The 21,388-nt window shown below is 36.2% G+C and overlaps 1 protein-coding gene across 10 annotated transcripts in view; it reads right to left on the reverse strand.

Annotated features, from left to right (window-relative positions):
• The window catches only part of MTA3 (metastasis associated 1 family member 3), a 199,007-nt gene that overhangs the window by 69,759 nt on the left and 107,860 nt on the right, over window positions 1-21,388 (reverse strand). For 3 of the 10 annotated variants that reach the window (XM_083828830.1, XM_083828832.1, XM_083828831.1), the window contains exons 17-19: window positions 18,042-18,073; window positions 10,395-10,549; window positions 6,046-6,073 (exon numbers count right to left, since the gene is read on the reverse strand). In XM_083828830.1, coding sequence (XP_083684956.1) covers window positions 6,046-6,073; window positions 10,395-10,549; window positions 18,042-18,073 — 215 coding nt within the window. Of the gene's footprint in view, window positions 1-4,203; window positions 5,457-6,045; window positions 6,074-8,935; window positions 9,026-10,394; window positions 10,550-18,041; window positions 18,074-21,388 lie in introns of those variants that run through there. The other 7 variants (XM_083828824.1, XM_083828829.1, XM_083828833.1 and 4 more) reach the window with 5 other exon arrangements.

Here is a 21,388-nt window from a genome sequence, read left to right on the forward strand (position 1 = left end):
AAACATTACTCACATGGCAGAATACGTTTTTTTCTTATACAAAAAATTAGAGAGAAGATGCATCAGAGCTGGCCATGAGTAAATGCAAAGTTGCTTTCGACTACTTCCCAAATGTCTTGCATAGTAATTCACAATTCCAGAAGATAATTTTTTATCTTTGAGAAGGGTTTAGAACATACAGCTTCTGATTTCTGCCCTTGGGCTACAAACATCAAGTGCCATTTCCCTAACAACATTAAATGCCACTTTGAACGTTTTCAAAAATATCTTCTATTAAATATGCATAAATCCCAGATGACAGAAAACCTTACCTGACTAGTCTCAGCATCTTGATACAGATTCAGAAAGACTTTTTGGCTGGTTTCAATCATGTGATTATATTTGACTTCTTGAATGGTATGTCCCTTAAATTAGGTATATGCTGGCCAAATGCCTTGGTGACACGGGGTCTAGCAGGTCATTCCCAAAGGAATTGTGAGGAAGCTCGCAGTTTAATAGCTTGCTTTAAGAAAAAATAAAAATGCTGAAGAAAGAAATTGAAGAATATGAAAAATATTCACCTATGATATGCTTCGTAGGAAAAAAAAGATCTTATATTTTTGTCTTTTCCAGTTTTGATACGCTTTAAACACCCCATCATAAACACTTCAGTATTTATTAGAACTTTTTCAATACAAAACTTTTTAATGGCTTTTTATTAGCCTTTTTGTTTCTTTTCTTACCTTGTTTGATTACTTCATCTAAGATTTTTGGCCTGAATACTATGTTTACAATATTATAATATTATTTGAGATTGATAAAATATGACAATATTTTATCAATATGTTATCAATAATGCATATACTTTTCCTGGAATAATATATATACTGATAGAGTATATTTGGATGAGCTTCTTGGCACTCTGGTTATTTGCTATTAAGCAAGGGCTGAAAATCAAAATTAATCATTCTTACCAGAAAGAGTTGGAGAGAAAAATTTCCTTCACAAAAGCGTCCCCCTAGGGCCCTGCTCCACAGCAACAATCTCTTGTGTGATCAGTATTTACTCTACACACAGAAGCTCCTATGTAAAATACAGATTAGAAATCTGTACTGTGGCACCAATAGAGAAAAGCTTTGCCACAAAATTGACATGCTAATTTCTAAGGTAATCTTCATTTCAGATCAGAATTTTTATTTAACATTCCTATTATCAAGGGTCCACTCTAGTTCATTTTCTGACTAGGGTAAGAAAATTTCATCCTGCTCTTCAGTCATGGCCAGTACTTTTCCTGTCAGTATCTCACTGTACTTGCTGATCTGGTTAATTAAAAACTGCAGAGCATCCTTGAGAGTAGGTGTTCATTCATATTATTCAAGTTTATAGACAAAACGATGGAGCTGTTCAGAGGTTAAATGCTTTGTCTGGTGTCTCATGTCATGTAACAGGCAACAGGAGTTGTGATGCACAGATCTGAGCTTTTACCACTTACACAACACTTCTATTGTGTTTGGTCAGGTAAATATTTTAACCTTTATCCATAGCACAAGTAATGAAACCAGCCAAGTCTCCTTGAATGTTTGACAAGAAGTGATTGTTATCTCTGTGATTGGCTTTCACAGTCACTATTATTATGTTCTCTTCAGTATTCTACATTGATAATCCCTATGCAGTTGCTTATGAAAGCTTTTCACAAAAAAGATGCCAACTTTTTTTTTCCCCTTCCCAACCCCCCCCCCCCCCCCCCGCCTTATTTGCATTAATGCTGTAGGGTCATTCATTTAAAAGATCTTAATGTGTTAAAAACCTATCAGAGAAAAATAACAATACATGATTAAACGCATGCCCTAAAATATAGACTCATATATATATAGCTCAGAAGTAAATCCTCTATCTGTAATTTTAAACTAACAAAACAATACAGAGCAACTTGTAAATGAAAGGTAGTGGTCAGTTCCGTGGGAATTTTAAGACTGTGGGATTCACTGACATATTTCCAAAATACTCACCACAGTAGAGTTTTACAATCATCTTTGGTATTTACCTGTAACAACAGTATGTTCATCAAATCTAATTTCTGTATCTAAATGCACATTATTGCTATGTTTTGCTCTGCCTTCAAATAAAATAATCCTTAACCTTGTATCCAGCTTCTACTAAATACTATTGCTAACACTGGGAAGAAATCATAAAAAGAAAAAAAAAAGTCTTTGAAAATTGATATTTTGCAGTTTTTGAGGATTAGAGTCATCAACAGCTGAGATCTAATGCAATAAACTGTGGTTTAGGACCAAGAATTACAGGAATGGTGAGAGAAAGCTAATTTTACTTTTGAACTCTGGTGTTATTCTAGCATTGCTATAGGTAACATCTGCATAATTACTCTTGTCTTTATCTTTTCTTTGATATTAAATATGCAGAAGACTATCCTGGTCTAACAAGTTAGCATTTTCATCATTAACTTATACGTTTCCCAAGGCTTTATTAATGTCCCTTTGAAAGGGAAACTGGCTTCACATCCAAAGATGTTTATTTATAGAAATTTTTTTTTCTTGTTCAAAAACAAATTGATATTACCTCCCACAATAGAAGACCAGGTATTATAAGGTGACACATTCCCACTGGGGATGTGGAGTTAGGAAAAAGCTGAGCAGCAAGCTAACAAAAAAACAAGCCCTAAGACCTTAAGTTAAAACATCCTGTAAAGCGGATTGTGTTCAGCTACATCAAATCCTCTGCACAAACACAAAAGACAGCTTCTGAAGGGAAATCTTTAGAAATGGCCAACCAGACTGCAGGGAACTCGAAGTTTGTCAAGAACTGTAAAACAGGTTAAAAGAATTGCATGATAGCCCAATTTAACATCTGACTTATAAGGTGTGTTACTATCTGACATACTCGAGCTGTCTGGCTGCACTCAGTGGGAGCCTTACACATTTAAGGGCTTTGCTGAACAGGGTCTGGAAGGTCTAACAAAGTGAATGAGATTTCTGGAAAAGTTAAGTAATTTTACAGCAGTTTCTCCACTAACAGCTGTGTTTAAGACAATCGTTAATACACTTACTATCCTTGTATTACATTTTCCTTTTTTTTTTTTTTTTTTTTTTTAAGTTTCCTACAGAAATAAAATTTTGCAAGAAGTCTCATTTTGGAAATTATATTTCCCCTCTCAAATATAAAATGCTCTGGCTACTTCTGTACCTTCTGTCTGAATGTGAAATTACTTTTGTCAAAGAGAGCAGAGATGAGTGCTAGTGGTTAAATAACACCTGTAAATGTGTCACTGCTCTTTAGCTGAGTCATGTGAATTAACCACATTCAAGCTCCTATCTAAAATGAAATTGCAAAATATACTTTGGTATCTAAGCCACCATAGAGAGGCTGCATATGTGAATTTCTGCTCACAACAGGGTAGAATCCCAAAAGATCAGTTTACAAGACCTAACTGCGTGACTTCAGGCAGCAGTAACTAGGTCATTTACAACCATCTGCTCATAGCCCCTGTCTCCCTGCTGTCATCACTGAGGCTGTGGACTAATTAATTTTCACCTGCTATCAGTGGATATACCTCTGAAACTAATAAATCACCCAGTTTCAGTCAGCAGCTACTGGACTCCTGCAGATGGCATTTCTGTGAGATTTTGTTACCCGTAAAGGTAAAAAGTGTCCTTTGAAAGGAGATTCCCCATAAGGCTTCTGACCAGCTCTGCGTACAACAGCTCTCTGAAAGCATAAAGTACAATTCATCTGATTTCGCAGATGGAGAACAGAGGATATGCAGAGAATTACCCCCCAGTCTTCATCAAAGTATTTAAGCACCTTATGAATTTTGATATGAGTTAGCCGTCCAAAGGCTTGGTGATACAGACTTGAGGTCTCAGGGAAGTCTGTGAGGGAGCAGGGAACTGAATCATATTTTCCCAAGTCCTAGGTAAGTGCTCCAACATCTTCCTCTTACCATGTAACTTTAACCAGGGTGACTAGCTTACCACAATGTCATTGAAATATTCATTTTAAACTGTGAGATTAATACAAAGCTCCCAACCAATATTATTGTATTTCATTTGTTCTGATGACTGATGAAGCAGAATTCTTAATAGCATATGCTCTTCAAACCTACCAGCAATAAATAATGGCATAACTTATAGTGAACTAATCCTTAAATGAGAAAGTAGGTGAAACGCTGCAGTTTTGGTTTTGTTTTCCATGTATTATTCCTTTTGAATATTAAAAAAAAAAAAAAAAAATCTTCACATTCTTCAAGTGAGGTTGATTTTAGTTTCACGGAATGATCCTGTTTTAAAAAACAAATAAACTTTTGTATAATTATAGTAATGTTACTTTGACTTAGTTGGTATCATAAAAGGAGCCAGAGGAAAAGGACATGTAGATGCATAGTGAAAGAAAACATCTGTAGGTTCATGTAAACCACTCAATAAGAAACAAAGGGCAAGCGATTAGGATCTAGTTTCTATATCACTGGTTGTGATTCTGTCACAGCACCTCAGCTAGAGCTTGAGGGAGAATTATGATTTATAAGGTTGAACAATAAATGAGTCATGAATAGTCCTCACTAAATAAGATCAAAATAGCAGTTCACTAAAAAAGTTAGACTAGGGATTTTTACTCTGATGAAAGTAACAAAGCATAACAACTTCGAACAGCAGCTAGTCAAGTAGGACCACTACTTGGAGCAAGGACAGTTCTTCCACAGATTCCCCATCTGCAGTACTGTCACAGTGACTGGAAATGATAGTAAGCTCACCTGCACTCAGATGCAGCCAATCAATGAGATATTTGCAATCCTATCAATAAGGATTAGATATAATCCTAAAGGCTATATTCTAATTCTATAATCCCTGCTTTTCACGATGTATGACAGTGATAGAATACAGCAGAAGTAAAGGAACCAGAAAAGTAAATTCTTAGAGGCTGATTATTTTTTTTTGATTAGAGGGTAGCAGATGGTGCAGAGCATTCTTAGACTTGCAGCTGATTCTCCAAGGGTGCAGCGAAGTGTCTCCATTCGGTCAGATACAGGATGGGGATCTCATGGCCACAGTTCCATGCAGGTAAGAAATGAAAATACACTATACCCTGGATCCAACTACAGTGAAGTTCAAGACTGGGATCCTAATTCGAATCAAGTTGCCTCATCTCTATGAAAAGCAGAGGCCATCCCTAAATGTACATTAAAAATATTTTTTAGGTGAACAACTTTTTGTGCACAGTTGAAGATGATTAAAAAATAAAAAGAATAAACATGTCTATGGGCATTTCTGTGATACAAAATTTGCATATGTGAAGAGGAAGAAGGAACAGAGTAGTTAACACTGGAATCCTGATCTAGACCTGCACTGATCCTCTGTAACACAGACCCAAGGCACAAGACACTTACTCCTCCACTTTTCCCTTTTCTCCCAGAAACATGCTAAAAGTGTTAACTCAAACACAGAGCCTGGCCTCATCGTTAAAACCTGTATTGGAGGGAGAAGAGACAATGGCAGGTCATTAACAACTTTGAATATGGGTGACACTTATAACAAAATTTTGTTTCACCTGAATTTAGGGTTTACACTGACTGATACAGCTAGGATGTGATGAGTGCTAGCAGGATACACAGAACCACGAGGGGCTGGGAGCACCAGAATTAATCTCCCCAACTTCTGCAAGAGAATCAGACCACTGATGGCAAAGGCAAGACAACATTTTGCTGAATTTAGTTTGTGAGCATCACATTCTCTTCTTTCTCAACATGCAACTTTAGTTTTAAGCTTTTTGTGTGTGCTATGAGACATGCATAAATAAAAATGAGTGATAACAGGTAATTATCACAGCCACTGTGATATCCTTACATAGTACCTCAACAAATCACAGGAAGCTTTTTGTTTTGGAGAAAGAACATGATGTGAAGAATATGAAAATTGCCTATATAATGCTGCCACAGGGATGCCTCTCAAATCATTTTATCAGCAAAAAGGAAGCAATGTCTGCTGGTAACAGCTAAAGATCACGTTCTAATTTTAGCAGTTGCAGTTAACTCATTCCCAATGGAGTTGCACTTACCGTGAGAAGGTTTCTAACTGCTTCAGCACTGAAAGGAAACAAGCATCGAGTCATTCAACTGCAGTTCTATATGCAAATATGCTTTTTGGCCCATGAAGGGAAAGCGTATAGAATTTGCTGCTATAACCCATTCAGCCAAACATTTCCAGACATTTCTTATAATGCAAATGCTGGAAAAAAAAAAAATCATTTTCCACACAATGTTTTATCTGTCCCTATACTAATATGATCATCAGCATGCACATGTGTTCTGTTATCAATAGAGCGTGTGTATAGGAACTGTATGCACACTGCATGCCTAGAATGGCAAGAAAAGTTTTAATCAACAAATGCATTTTCTTTGACATCCAACAGCTATTTACATTACTAGTTTTATTCATAGATTATGATAATGTTTTATATAACTCAACAGATATTAAGCTGATATATTACATTTTTATTAAACTTCTGGAGATCATAGTAAATATTGTCCTTTTTTTTTTTCAATAATTATGTAAGTCCCAGAATGGTAATTCAGTACAAAGAATTTCATTTCATGCAATGAAGTCATTTTCTGCATTAACCTCTAACAGAGCCTACAATAGAATCTACATTACAGCTAGTCATCAAAATGGGAATAAAACACAAAAAGCTTCCTCTTACAGCAAAGGTGATTTAGTACAATGTCCAGAATAAAACTCTTATATAATTATGAGACTTTTGGATGATCCTAAAGTATACACATAGTGGTAGGACAATTCCAGCAGCTAATACCTAAGTATATTAAAAAGAAATAAAGAGACTCCCTTGGTGAGTAGTGATAAATGTAAGTCTCTTTAAAGAGTGAGTTTTCAGTGAATTGTGTAAACAGATTTGCACTTTAGAAAAAATCTTGACCAAGTTATTTCACAGTCGGGAACGAGAATTCCTTTTTCATTCAACAATTGTACGAATAAAGAAAAATAAGAAAATATGAAATTCAGTAAAGCTCAACATAAAATTACGATGCAATATCAAGTTAAGTGCTCTTGAACCACCACCTGCTTTTCTGCCTAGATTAATCCCTGTGCTTTGATTCTGTGACTGAACACAGATGTTGAAATCCCAAGTGAGTTGGACTCACACAGGTGTCAGGAAGGTTTCTGAATGACAGCACAGGCTGTCACCATAGATGAAATTGTAAAACTGGGGCCATATATATATATATACACTTATTGGGAAGATTCACTGAGCATGCTGATGAGCATTCAGGACATGGGTCTTAAAATTCCAGGGTAATTCCAGGGATTACCTCGGACATTTTAGACTAATTTCTATAATTCTTTTCTGTTCTCTGAATACTTAGATCCGTACTCATCCATTACTACAAATACCTTAATATGTGAGCAATTCAATATACAATATTTAAATTTACATAAAAATATTTGGGGCTTAAATTCAGAGTGGGCAAGAATGATAATCATTTATTTAAAATATCCTTTAAAATGAAACTACAGATATTCACCTTACCTTACCTCATTTAGTTTAGCAGTAATAATAATACTTTTTTTCCTCAGATATCAACCAACTATAGCATTATATCTTTTTTTAGCTAAATGTCTGAGGAAATTTACCCTCTGGACTCCCCACATAAGGTTTTATAGAAACATGCATCTTAAACTTTAGCTCACTGCACAAGTAAAAATGTTTTAGGACAGAGAAATGAAAACTGCTATGTACTATTGCAATCTAAATATAATATTGAAAATAATATTTTCTTTTTGCAGGATGTAATTAGTATATGTCTTTCTTACATGTATTTTTAATGAATACACATTCTAAAACAGACAGGATCCTGATGCAGCACAGTATGAAAATGTGCCTTAAAGAACGAGTTGTTACTTTGAAATGAGATGATTATTTCTGAGCTGAGTGTTCAGCACATATTTAAACATCTAACAGCTGCAAACTGGCAACTGATTTTTATTTATTTTATTTCATTCTGTGGCATGACCAGATAAATTCTGTTCTGCTTTTTCACAATCATATCCTCCCTAGATAAAATATTTCTTCCCAATGTAATCATGTTACACTGAACTGTGTCACAGCCATGCTCATCCCCGTGAACTCCTAGTACAAAACAGGTTAACTGTCAGGGACTAATGCCTATTCCCTCTTCTCCCTTCTTCCTTCAAGGAGCAGAACATTTAATAGCTGTCTTGAGCATCTGTACACTTGAGCAGTAGGACCAGGCAGGGCTTTCCGCTTTGAGCTATAAGGACTGGAGGCAAGTGAGAGCCGAGGAGAACAAGCTACACCACCTCTTCCAAATAATCTTGGAATACAGGTGAAGGGAATCAAGGGATCGAAGGAAAGAAGTTAGAAAGGTGAAAACATCCCTGATGTAGGAAAGGAACCAACTGAGATGGGATGGGAAAGAAAAAAAAGGTGTTTGTGGGGAAGAGAATCTATGAGAGCGAAGGAACAGAAATGGAGTTTCAAAGGATAAAAAGCTGCTGTCTCACATTAGTTGCAGTTTTGAAGATCAATGTGAATGAGGAACTATTACTCTGTGTGTTTCTATCACAGAAGGAAGATACATGTCTATGTACTTCTGCTGAACTTACAGCAGTAGCTTTTGTCAGACTGGGAAAAGCTGTAAAGGGGCAGCTCACTCCTTAACTACAATTAACTCCAATTAGTAACCAGTGCAAGTCCTTGAGCACTCCCTCATTCACTTCTTCAGCATCAGCCAAAGTGATGCAGCATGCCGCTTTTAATGACACCACCTTTTTTTGAAGGAGTGTCACTGAGGTCTTATTGCCCTGTGGTCCCCATACAAGGGTATTTCAGATGTTACTCTTCACATTTTTTTAATGATTTGAAGAGCAGCAGACACGGAGTCCTGAGGACTAAGCCCCTGTTTACCTACCGCCATTGGTGTGAAGGTGGAGACAACGTACGTGCTGTGCTGATCTCCCACATCAACCCTGGCCAGGGAATGCCATCTGCAATCATGGAGCTGGAGAGGGGGATTTATGAGGTTGGGATCAGACAGGGCTATCCCAGATGGGTATTTGCAAAGGCAGAATTCATCTCTCCATACTTAAATCACCCAGAATTTAAACATCTAAACCAGTCATCTGGGCTACCTCTGAGGTCAGTGGGGAGAGACAGAGACTGTCAGCATAGGACTCATCTCATCCTTTGACAGGAACCTCTCTAAGGAAAAATGGGGAAAAAAAAGTGCTAAAACTTCTAAACCAGTGACTAAGGCTACCAGTCTCAATGGCGGTGATATGATCACCAGGAATTAGTCAGATACTAAGCTCTTTGCATAGCCTGTATCAAACAACCCTCAAAGCAGTCAATTTTATAACTGGGTGAGTTATCAGAAGCCTAAAGGCTCATCCTCCTACCATCATCTCTGAATTGTTGAATTCTTCATGCAAAAGAAAAACGAGGTACCATATTTAACTGATCTTGAAATAGCCACCAAATTGTCATGTACATGTATTTCAACTACTCTAGCAGTGTCTACTATAAACTAGACTAAGTATGCACATTTTCCTCAGTTAGCTCTATATTTACATATATTCCTTCCCTACTCTTATTTTGTTATTTACATTTTTGTTCAACTGCCAGCCTTTCTAGGTCTGTGAAATAACCTCAGAAGCAATGAGTAGTCTGATGTTATTTGCCCTAACAATCTTCCTACTTTAAATCTAGGCAAGATTTTAAAGCGTTTTTAAATAACCAGCCCAGAAAACAGAATTTACAAAAATAAGACTAACGTCTTGTCCCAGTCTGAATTAAATCAGGAAATGAGGAAGAAAAGAGCAGAGGAGCCTCCAGTAGCAACTCTTCTGTGATATCAAACTCTTGTGGGAAAACAAAAAGTTCATTAAATTTTACCAATTAATCTGGAAATGATAGACTGAAAAATATCTTAGTTGTTTTTAAAGGAAATCAACTTCTATCCCAGAAAGATGCTGCCTGCTATATATGTCTCTATTGTGTGCTATGTATTTTTCAAGTTCTAAGTATTTTAAAGTGTAGCCTCCATTGTGGATACACATGCGTTTTGCTGAATGATCAGAGATGTCTTAAACTTCATTGTTTTCAAACTACAACTAGTAACAATTAAAAAGTTCTAATCTTTGCCACACGAAAGTAACCCTGACTGGATAAGTCTTGTTAGTGAAATACTGATAATGTTAGTATGCAAGGGATGAAAAATGGGTTGTATGTTTTGACATAACATGGCTCTTCACTGTAACACAACCTCAAATAATAATGACAAAAACTGCTATTCAAATAGTGGATCAATAACATGTATGCAGTGAAGACTCATTCCCTGCTTTTCCTTGCTTCAACTTCATTTCTCTTACCTGGTCTCTTCTGTAGCTATAAAGAAACCATCATCTGAAGCATCAAGCCAATTTTGCCTCTGTCTCTTGATCACTGGAATGGTGCTTGTCTTAATGGCACTTGCACTGGCTTGCAAGGCCTTACCGTTAGTAATATGAACATGGGGAGCAGCATGCTGAAATCATAAAAAAAAAAAAAAAGGGAAGAAAAAAAAAGATATTTGCCTGAGAACAAGCATAATTCTGTTAACCGATTCTGCTGTAAGGGGCAGGCTACACACACTGTTGTTCTCAAAAAACAGCTACTCTTCCTCAACAAGTACCTGCCGGACAGATTACACCTTCTGATCATCTGTGCACTTTGACGTGTTTTAGCCACAGATCTGAAAGCTCTTTAAAAACTAAATTAACTATTGCTGAAACCATTTAAGAAAAAGAGAAACTGAACCATGAATCAGTGCCATAACCTAAGCAGTCCTGCAACAGTCCAACCAATGAGACTTGTTTTCTGATCCAAGTATAGCATTAATCTAATTTAAAAGTAAAAATAAATCCACACTTCTCACCTTACAGATCCGTACTCTATCTGGCTTTCTCTTTAAGTAAAAATCACTGTAAAGGGCAAGTGGCCCAGCCTAGCTGCTAACCTAAGGCAAGGTAACAGAGGTTTACATCATCTTGGTGGTGGCCATGGTGCTTAAGTTCACTCTCCAGTTATTATATATATTAGAGCTGACTGCAACACTTCTACCTTCATTTTAATACAGATAACGTTAAACATAAAATGACGCATTAATTTTCTACCACACCTTTAGCTGGAACATCTGTGCAGCAAGATTTAGAGACAGCAAATGCTCACACCTAATGAGAAAAGCTGCCTTCTGATAAATCAAGTAGAAAGTCAAAATGTTTTCTGTGTTGTCTGTAAGTAACATTTTGGAGGCATATCCCAATATACACATTAATTTTTGAAATTAGATTTTTGTTTGCCACATGATCAGTTATCAACAAGATTAAGTAATCACAGAATTTGATCAAAACGGACATGTTAGAAGATATACAAAGATGAAAGTTCTGCTTCATCTCACATAGATTCAGCATCATGTTTTCCTAAGAAGTTGTACTATTTCTTGGTGAAATAATACAAGTGTTCCTTGTTAGTGACAGTGTTTTAGTGATATTCATAAAACATGCACAATTCTGCATACTCCCGGGAGTAGCCTTTAATTAGGGGAGCAATTCCACAATCCCTGAGTAAGGAAGGGACTGGTAACATGCACGGAGGCTAGCAGAATAGAACATGAAACCAATCTCTTAAATCATGTCATATAACAGTCAAAAATTACACTTGTATTCAATGTATTCTATTTATATTATGACACAACTTTCAACAACCCTGATCCAGACCACTTGCTCCCTCCAATAGGGAATTTGTGACTTCAAGGACTAATTCCAGCATCTTTACTTCAGTGCAAATAATTGAACAACCTCCTCTATGTTTTCTTAGATGCAGCGAAACAAAAAACAAACAATGAAAAGAGCAACAAGACATCAAATTTGAGTGAGTCACAGATAAGAGTGAAACTATTTTCCTTTACCCTAGAGGCAAAGAAAGATTACACCGGATTTAGTTGCTCTTGCACACAGGGCTGTAAATCTTCCTTTGTAGTCCTTCTAAGTATTTGCCAAATATTTGCCTATTTTTTTCCACTTTCTCATTCACTGTTTAGACTGCAGTTTGGTTTTCACTTTTTTTTTTTTTTGTGTGTGTGTGTTGGCTTTGGTGGAGAGGAACAAGCAAGGGACATGATGCTAGAAGTAATTCTGCTGTTATTTAGCATAAATTCAGGATAAAATACGTAGTTTGGATGAAATTATAAATTCATAAAGGTATTTACCTGGTGATGTCTTAGCGCACAAAGTAGATACTGCTAAAAAAGCAACAATTCATGCACAGAAAACACTGTCATATACGACAGCTGTACAGATTTCATAGTACATCCAAAGTAATTATTTTTACCTGACAGTGTCATATATTACCGAGGAACATTCAAGGGCTCAAAGGGCAATTTTTTTGCTGTGCTTCCCCAGTCAGAAACGCATTTAAGTTCTCAAATATAGTGGCTAGTATCTTTTCCTTTCTAATTCACCACTGTATATTTCCTTTACTTCAGGACAATCAGACAAAGGTAAAACATGTTCAGGAAATGTACAAGGTACAAGAAGTGCATTTTCTATGGCATAAACTCTGAAAAACAGCTAAACTTTATGGAAAAAGTATGTGTTTTTTCATAATACTTTTTCCCCTGGCAAAGACAGATGTCATTACTAGATCCAAAATTCTGTTTTGTCTACATTTCTTAGAACCTAATTCTTATTCCAGACAAGACATAACACGACAGAAAACAGTGCAAGGGTTACAATATCATCTTGTCTCTCTTGCATCATAATGATTACTGTTTTCCCTTTTTTTTCCCTTTTCCATGAGTCCTTTCATGCTATTTGGAGAAATTATATTTCACTTAAAGACAATGGAAAAATAAGATCTCCAGTCTGTGTGTTAGGGACCACGTTATCTTTAATTTCTAGTTAATCAAAACAATTGAATTTCTTGAACAATTAAAAGTGGAAAATCAGTTCCTTAATTCCTCTAAAAATATATATTTACCACTCTGTATAAAAATAAGCATTCAATGCAACTGTCATACTGATAGCAACACCCAGAGCAAACAGACCTTTCATACCGAGTACTTATTACATGCTTTATTATTATTATTATTACTATTATTATTTATTTTTTCCCCTCCAGCACATAGTTATGCTAGAAAGGCTACAAAAGCTTCAGGAATACCACTGGTACTACCACAGAAGCTCTATTCAAACAAAAACCATGCATGCAGAATGCTACAATAACTTCGCTGTAACACTGCTGTGTGCAATTAGCAGATGGCGTTTTGATTTTGACTATTTACTTTACTAATAAGCTGTGCTGTCATTTTGCAACAAAACCACCGGTGTATTGAGAGTCCACATACCACTGGCAGGTCACAGAGCAGCAGGAGGTTCACACGGAGTTTGCCAACTGCATGTTGGACAAACCTTCCTCCCCTGTGAGTGACTCCTTCCTCACAAGTTTTTCCTCATCTCAGTCTGGCTGCATTCATTGCGGTCTCTTGTATCCCTAGAAGAAAGTTGCTCTATGCCCAAAAACATCACTAGGCTAAGGGAGGTTCACATAAAGCTGACTAAAAGTAAACTCAAGAAATGGATACTTAGAGTCTGTCCATGCACCTCAACAAATAACTCTTTGAAACACGTTTCTGAACTCATGTGAGCTGCCTTGAAAACCATCTCCACACCAAAACTTGGTTTTAGGACGCCCAGAGAGAAGCCTCCTGATGATATGTTACTTCATTGTGTCAATAAATGCATATATTGAAGACCTGATGAGAAAACAAAGCCCTCATCAGTCAGCCCCACTGCCACAGCAGGTAATTAAAAATCCCTGTCACTATTTTAAGGCAACATGTTGCATTCAGAAAAAAGTCAGCACAGAATAATCTCTTTGAACAGGTTCGCCTGCCAAACAAGAGGTCTCCGTGCTGCAAACTCAGATCCTCAGAGGCTTCTGAGACCAGTGGCCATCTTTTGAAGGTCTTCAACAAGCCTTTGATGAGAAATTTATGGGAAGCTCATTTGTTAAAATGCCCTCACAGTGCCTCCTGTCCTCTGTGAAAACTTTTCTGCAGAGGCACCATCTCTCTCTGTACCACTCACAGACTGGTACACAGCTCAATTTTTGTCAGCTGCTTGCAGGTGCTATTAATCAATGCTCACCTGGCAGGGACATGAGTTTTCCATTTGTATACACAAATGCTCATTTCTTAGTGAGCAACTGAGACACCTCTAACACACAACGAATGCAATACATCCCTTCATAAAGGAAATCATGCATTCCAGAGTTGTTATGAGCTGTGTAGAGTCACTATACACGTGACGTGTTGCAGTGGCACCTACAAGTCCAACAAAGTTTGGATACCATTCCAAAGTCAACTACAAGGATACTCCAAACACCTTACATTAAAGCGGTGATTTAAGTCAGCATCTTATTATGAAGGGTAAATCCTCTATCATCTCTAGATCCCAAAGGAATTTCAAGCACAAGGAGAATGAGATGCATGTTGAAAGTCAGAGAGGAATCCTGTACAAATTCAGAAATGGGACCCAGATCCCAAACGTAGTTGAGATTCCTGTCTGTCTCTCAGCTTGTACTGGGATATAAATGGCCAAGCATTTATTCACTGAGAGCCACTGGTGTTCTCCCCACTGCCTGAAGGTTCTGAAAAGAGATTCAGCTTTGAAATAAATATGTAACACCAGCAGGCATTATAGGTGTAATGTAAAAATTAATGGGGAATCTTTATGCTGTGACTGAAAGAATGTTTAACTGGATTATCATAAATTCCTAAGTGGCCTTGAATTTCTCATATTTTATCCTTTTTCCATCCTTACAAAAGAGAATTTTTTCCATTACCTAAATTAGTGTTTTTAACATTTTTTTCTCATCTTTAAGCAAAAAATCAAATCAAATTAAACATAGCAAAATAAAATTTCTAGACAGAGAAGAAAATGACTGGAAGAAATCATGTATTCTCAATATGGTCGGTATTAATCCATACTAATTAGTTCAATTTATTTACATTGACCTCATTATACCGGGTATAGCGTAAACCAAATCTAGAATTACACTGAGTTTAAATTAGGTATTGATTTGGTTTTGCCACACGTGGAGTGTTCTAATTTGTACAGGCATTAACATTCCCTCTCTCAAATGAATCAAAGTTTTGTGCTAGTTTAGCTTACTTATTCATGGAGATTTGAGATGAATGCAAAAATTACAAAATACATTCATATGCGATCACCACACAATGTTGGTACTAGCATGCAGGCACACATTCATTTTTGGTACAGAATTTCATTTAACAAAACATGAAGGCTACTAAAAAAAAAAGCGAACTATAGATCATATACAAGAAACTAACTAAGTCATAGAAATATTACTTTTGAACCTCCTGAGTGCTATTTAACCTTTGACAAAACACCTAGACTAGATGCAATACTGAAAATCCTAGCCAATGAGTTCTGTGCAAGGAGAAGGGAAAAAAAAAAAAAAAAGTTTACTTTCCAAAGCAGCCAGGCTAAAATACTACTATGTTCATAGCCTCTCCATTTCACAGAAGTTACACAAAAGCTATATAACCTCTGAATAAACCACGCCTTTAAAAGCAGCATTTTGAAGTAAATATTTATTTACATAAACCACTAAAATTAGTAGTGAAAGACTAACAGCCATCTATCCACAGAAAAACAGGAAATCTGGTTTATATTTAAAATGCAGAAGACAGACTCACCCTTCACATGCACACAGACCCCTAAACTATTTTCTAGTACTTTATTTTTACAAACAGGAGTTTGAAACAAAAAACAGGGAGCCATGATTGTAATTGAATGCAAAAACAATTCTTGAGCTTTAAAAAAATAGAGCTAATGTTCTCAGAAAAAAAAAATGTACATTCTTTTCCTCAGCAAAGTATGCTCTATTCCTCATTAGCTTTGATTTAAACATAAATCTGAATCTCCAGAGACAAGGTCAGTTTTAGTGTTGTACTTATGCTATCTCACCACCTGCAATGCAATGTACAAGGATATCAAATGTTTTTCCCTGCTAAGACAAAAGCTTTTTTACATCAAAGCATCCTAGGCAATATGCAGATTTCCTGCCACTCTTCTCTCATTCTGATTGATTATCATGCTTTAACTTTGTATCTGTTATAATATTAACCATAATCAGTCAGAATATGTGGACTTTATTTCAAAGTAATTATTTATTGCAGTAGTCATTCAAAAATGGACCTCAACAGTACTGCTTCACTGTGTCTAGATTGAATAGATAATCTCAGACTGCTTCTAATCCACTCAATAATATATTTTCAAGCTTTGGTGATATAATCTCCCTACTCAGTGGTGAGTAAGAAATTTTCCATTATACATTCAGTTATTTTAATAGCAGAGAAGAGTTGGCATTGTTATAACCTTTTCACACTAAACAGCATAGCTATTTTTAATTGCATTCTATTTATTTAAGTGCAATGGACAATTACAGCACATTTATTTTACTGCACAGATTAGTCCGAGTGGTCTGAACTGTCAGCAGAGGGATCTGGGGAGGCTCACAACACAAGGACTTCCAGAACTCAAGCTATTTGAAAACCTCTCTCTTATCACTTTAAAGTTTGACTGTTCTTTACGTAAGGACACACTTATATAGGGAAAGAACATTTCTTTGGTTAAATTTTTACAGCTGTTCTTATGCGTTGGAAAGAGACTGTCAAAATGTGTATTATCTTCAGAGTAAAAATAATAGGAAACGAATTAAAGGGAAATGAAGAATGAAGTTTCCAACAGACTCAGCATTAACCTCTAGCTCTCTTCCTGATATCAATTTAAAATTGGAAAAACACTGAAATATTTTTCAATCCCTTCCAAAATTTTATGGCAGAGAAATTCATTTGATTAAGCATCTTATTTGGATATAGGTCTATTTAAACCGAATTCATGATAAACAAGGAATATATAACATCCAGTAGAAAACAGAAACATCGCTTTTTTTCAGACACACCTTAACCATTTTGAAAATTTGTGGTCTGTAGCCCTTACTGATTTATTATCCATTTGCATTGGACTGTTAGTGACTATTGATGATAAAGACAATGAGCTAAATTTGCCCTTTCCTCTGTGCTGAATCACAAAGAGGAAATATTTCTGTATGGGAATTTACATGTCCCACAAATGCTGTACAAGCATGAGGTAATAAATTTGAAGAGACACTGAAAACTGTAGGAATGAAAACAAAGAGGCTCTAATCACACCATGTTTTGTTGAAGTTGTTTTAAAATGTCAAAGTTTGTCTCAAAACTTGGTCTCTTCCCAAAAGTGGATAGGCCTCCCCCCAGATTCCTGCAAGACAGGCATACTCCCAGTCAGAGATTTTATTTATGTGAATTTTTGTTCAATCCTTATCTAACTTTTATTAGGAGCTTGAAACAGGAAAAGATTGATAAAATTTCTCACCCTACAAAATCCCAAGATAGACACTAAATCCATGACATTATTATGCATAAAAATTTATTTTATTTTAATTTGTCATGCTGTTTAAGTATTTTCCCTGTTTCTGGAACCCAAACTATCAAACTCAATGTAAAGTCAGAAACAACCCTCACAGCTGCATCGCAATGTGATGCAAGAATTAACGTAAGTTTTGAACTTTAAATGCTCTCTGACATGTGAAACACATAGTATGCTAAAGATTTAATGAACATTAGTTTGACATGATAATAATCACTTAAACACACAACAACAGAACTGTAATTGGATGCTTATATATCTAAACATACAGCTCTGCTACTTCGTAAGCTACTTGACCTGACATTTTTTCCCAAAACTTCCAATGAAATATGGTGGCTCACAGACCCATTTTGTCTCTACAGGGATACTGGACTTTATAAGAAAACATGCCAACAGCTTGTGATACTACTTTATTCACTTTGTTTTCAAAGGACAAATTGTATCTACAGATTGACCTATACCTGAAGTATCCTTTACACTTACCATTATTGTTCTTGTTGTATGGCTGGATGATTCTGGAAAACAAAAACCACAGTGCATTAGAGTATTGTCTTTACCCATAAAAAAACCAACCAAACAAAAAAAAACCTATTTTCTTAGGCTCACCCTGAAGGCTAAGATAGTACTGTTCATCTACAAGAAACATACCAGAAACACAGAGATTGGAAAGATGTCTCATGAAGCAAACATGAGAATCACTGATCTTGAAAATATATGGCAGGTTATAGTATACTGTTAAATGCACTCATTCCCTTTGTTTAATTATCTTCTCTGCAAGAAAATATGAAAACGGAAATAATTCATGTTTCATGTTTCAAGAACTGTTTTTTTTTCATTTTGCTTTTAACATGTGGCATCATTTAACATGGACGATAAGATCTGCAGAAAAAAATACAGAGTATCAACATAATTTCATAACTATTCATGTTTGAAAAAGCTCTATGAAACTATGCAGAACTTTTTCTAAGAATTTTCAATGATTGTTGTTTTAACTGACAAAGTAGATTGAGAATTATAACATTCAGAAATCTTAATTACTCTCTCCTATATGAGAGATTACAAGTTAGTCAATTGAATACACAGTTATATTTATTTGCTGAGAAATCATGACCAGGCCAACAGCTAATGCAGATTTCATCCCCCTATTTAACTTAAAGTACATTTGCTTTTGTTGTTGTTTTTTTCCCCAAGGACAGAAGACTCATCCTCTCTGGCATTATAACACTATGGCAGTCATATTACAGCTCTGTTCTTTATTGAAGCAGGATAACTTAACTAAACATCCTTCTAACCCGCTAACTAAAAAAAGTTAAAAACAAAACACTGATGATCTGTAAGATGCAAGATGATGTTACTATCAGTCTCATTGACCTGCTCAAAAATTTGGGTAAAATTTCATCATTGGCTATAGTACATAGAGTTCACACAACACTAGCTGCAGTTCTGGATAAAATGTCCTCAATTATGCAAGAACTGAATCAGCAGTCTCCATTCTGCAAGTGAAATAAATGTACAATAATTACACTTGGTTAGTTAATCTTGCCCCAGTTCCAAATTGAGATCCTCATGGGGGTCCCAACTGGCATTCCTTACTTAAAAGAATTCTCCATGACTTTTGTTCTTGTTAAAAATGGTATTAAAGAGAATAAAAGGACATGAGACAGAACAGCTGCACATCTCTTCCTGAAAAAATGGTAATTAAACTGGTAATTAAATGGTAATTAAATCAAACCAGTACTTCTCTCTCATTTTGAGAAGTTATCTTAACCAGTCTGAAGATGTAGTTCAATCGCCGACAGAAAAGTTATTTTAAAATTCTTTAGAAACTTCTATGTGACCAACACTCAACAGTAATTCCAACATCTAGTTTACATACACCTGCAGATCTCTTCATCCTTCATCAAATCTAATAATAAATACAGACATCAATAACTTCCCATCGATAAAGGTTCTGTAATGTGAAAAGCTACCTAGATTCCAATATTTTAGTTGTGAGATCTTCTCCCAGGTCCCTTTCCCTCTCTTTTTTCCCCACAAAAATAATCACATATAGGAATATTTTTAGGGCACCAGTCCTCCAGGCGAGTTTTAAACTGGTAGTATAAAAATGAAATTCTGTTTCCTGATTCCTGAATATATTTGGCGCTGTTATCAAGTAAGAGAAGATTACAGTAGAGAGAAGAATCCTACCATGTACTGAATTTCTGTCTTTACAGTGAAGTTTTTTTTTTTTTTTTTTGGTTACTACAGCTTTATTTATTGTTTTAACATTTCAGTCAAATAACATTTCAGGAATGTTCCTAAGAAAACCCAGGTACTACATAACGGGAAGTATAACCATCTGAGCAACTCTTGAAAAAAAAGGACTCATTTCTGTTACAAGCCCAACTTCCAGAAAAAGAACAACAACAAAAAAAACCACAACTATCACCAAGAGCACAACTGCATTTCCTAAGGACTTGAACATCAGATTAAACAAAAAGAATGTGGTTTCTTCACTCTTGAAATACAAAGAAAAATTGCAGAGCACTTCCACTCATTCACAAAAAGACCAAAATGTACAAACAAAACCCCACTCTTTTTATATTCAGAAACTTCAGTAGTAAGAATATCTCCACTCTTACTCAGAGGTACTATGTTTTTCACATAGATTTATATACAAAATCTATAAAACTATGATTATCATGATTGTATTACTAATGTCCCAAAATAATACCTCTTTTGAGGGAGACGAGGACTGTAACACATAACAACAGGATGTACCCGGAGGTTGTTAAACATCATATTTTTGAAGAATATTTTACAGAATCTGTTAATACAATGCCAACAGCTGTTAACTCCAGGATATTAGCATTTTGATAACCTATTAATAAAACCAAGCAAAGAAGTGAAGAAAGATCTGTTATATTTGCAGGGTAATCTCTCTCTTTTATCATACAATAAAAGCATTCTCATTTTTTCCAGATATACATCTTAGCTTTAATTGCTGTAGATACTAAAATATAATCTAAATTGCCAAACATCTTTCAGAAAGAATTGAGTATAAATATAAATGAAAAGCTAGGGAAATAACTATTTAGGTAGTAGACATAGTCAAAAATTTCTATATCTAGCAAAGACTAAAGTGTTATTGTTGCACAATTTAAACTCTTGCACTCATTTAAAACTGAATAGTAAGATTTTGGAACCAAGGAGACACCAATTTCTTCCACAAAATAAATTACACCCTGATTTGGCAGAAATTTTTGGCTGTTGCTTGGGAGAAGAAACCAACCCCCACCCTGCTAACACTTCCTTTCAGGTAGTCGTAGAGAGCAATAAGGTCTCCCCTGAGCCTCCTTTTCTCCAGGCTAAACGCCCCCAGTTCCCTCAACTGCTCCTCATAGGACTTGTTCTCTAGACCCCTCACCAGCTTTGTTGCCATTCTTCAGGCATGCTCCAGCACCTCGATGTCCTTCTTGTAGTGAGGGGCCCAAAACTGAACACAGTACTCAAGGTGCAGCCTCGCCAGAGCTGAATACAAGGGGACAATCACCTCCCTGGTCCTGCTGGCCACACAATTTCTGATACAAGCCAGGATGTTGTTGGCCTTCTTGCCCACCTGAGCATGCTTCTGGCTCATGTTCAGCTGGCTATCCACCAATACCTTCGCATCCCTTTCCACCATGCAGCTTTCAAGCCACTCTGCCCCAAGACTACAGCACTGCTTGGGGTTGTGTCCCAAGCGCAGGTCCCGGCACTTGGCCTTGTTGAATCTCCTGCAGTTGGCCTCGGCCCATCGGTCCAGCCTATCCAGATCCCTCCGCAGAGCCCTCCTGCTCTCGAGCAGA

This window comes from Anser anser, assembly GCF_964211835.1.
Source record: "Anser anser genome assembly, chromosome: 3".
In the NCBI taxonomy this organism is placed as follows: Eukaryota; Metazoa; Chordata; class Aves; order Anseriformes; family Anatidae; genus Anser; species Anser anser.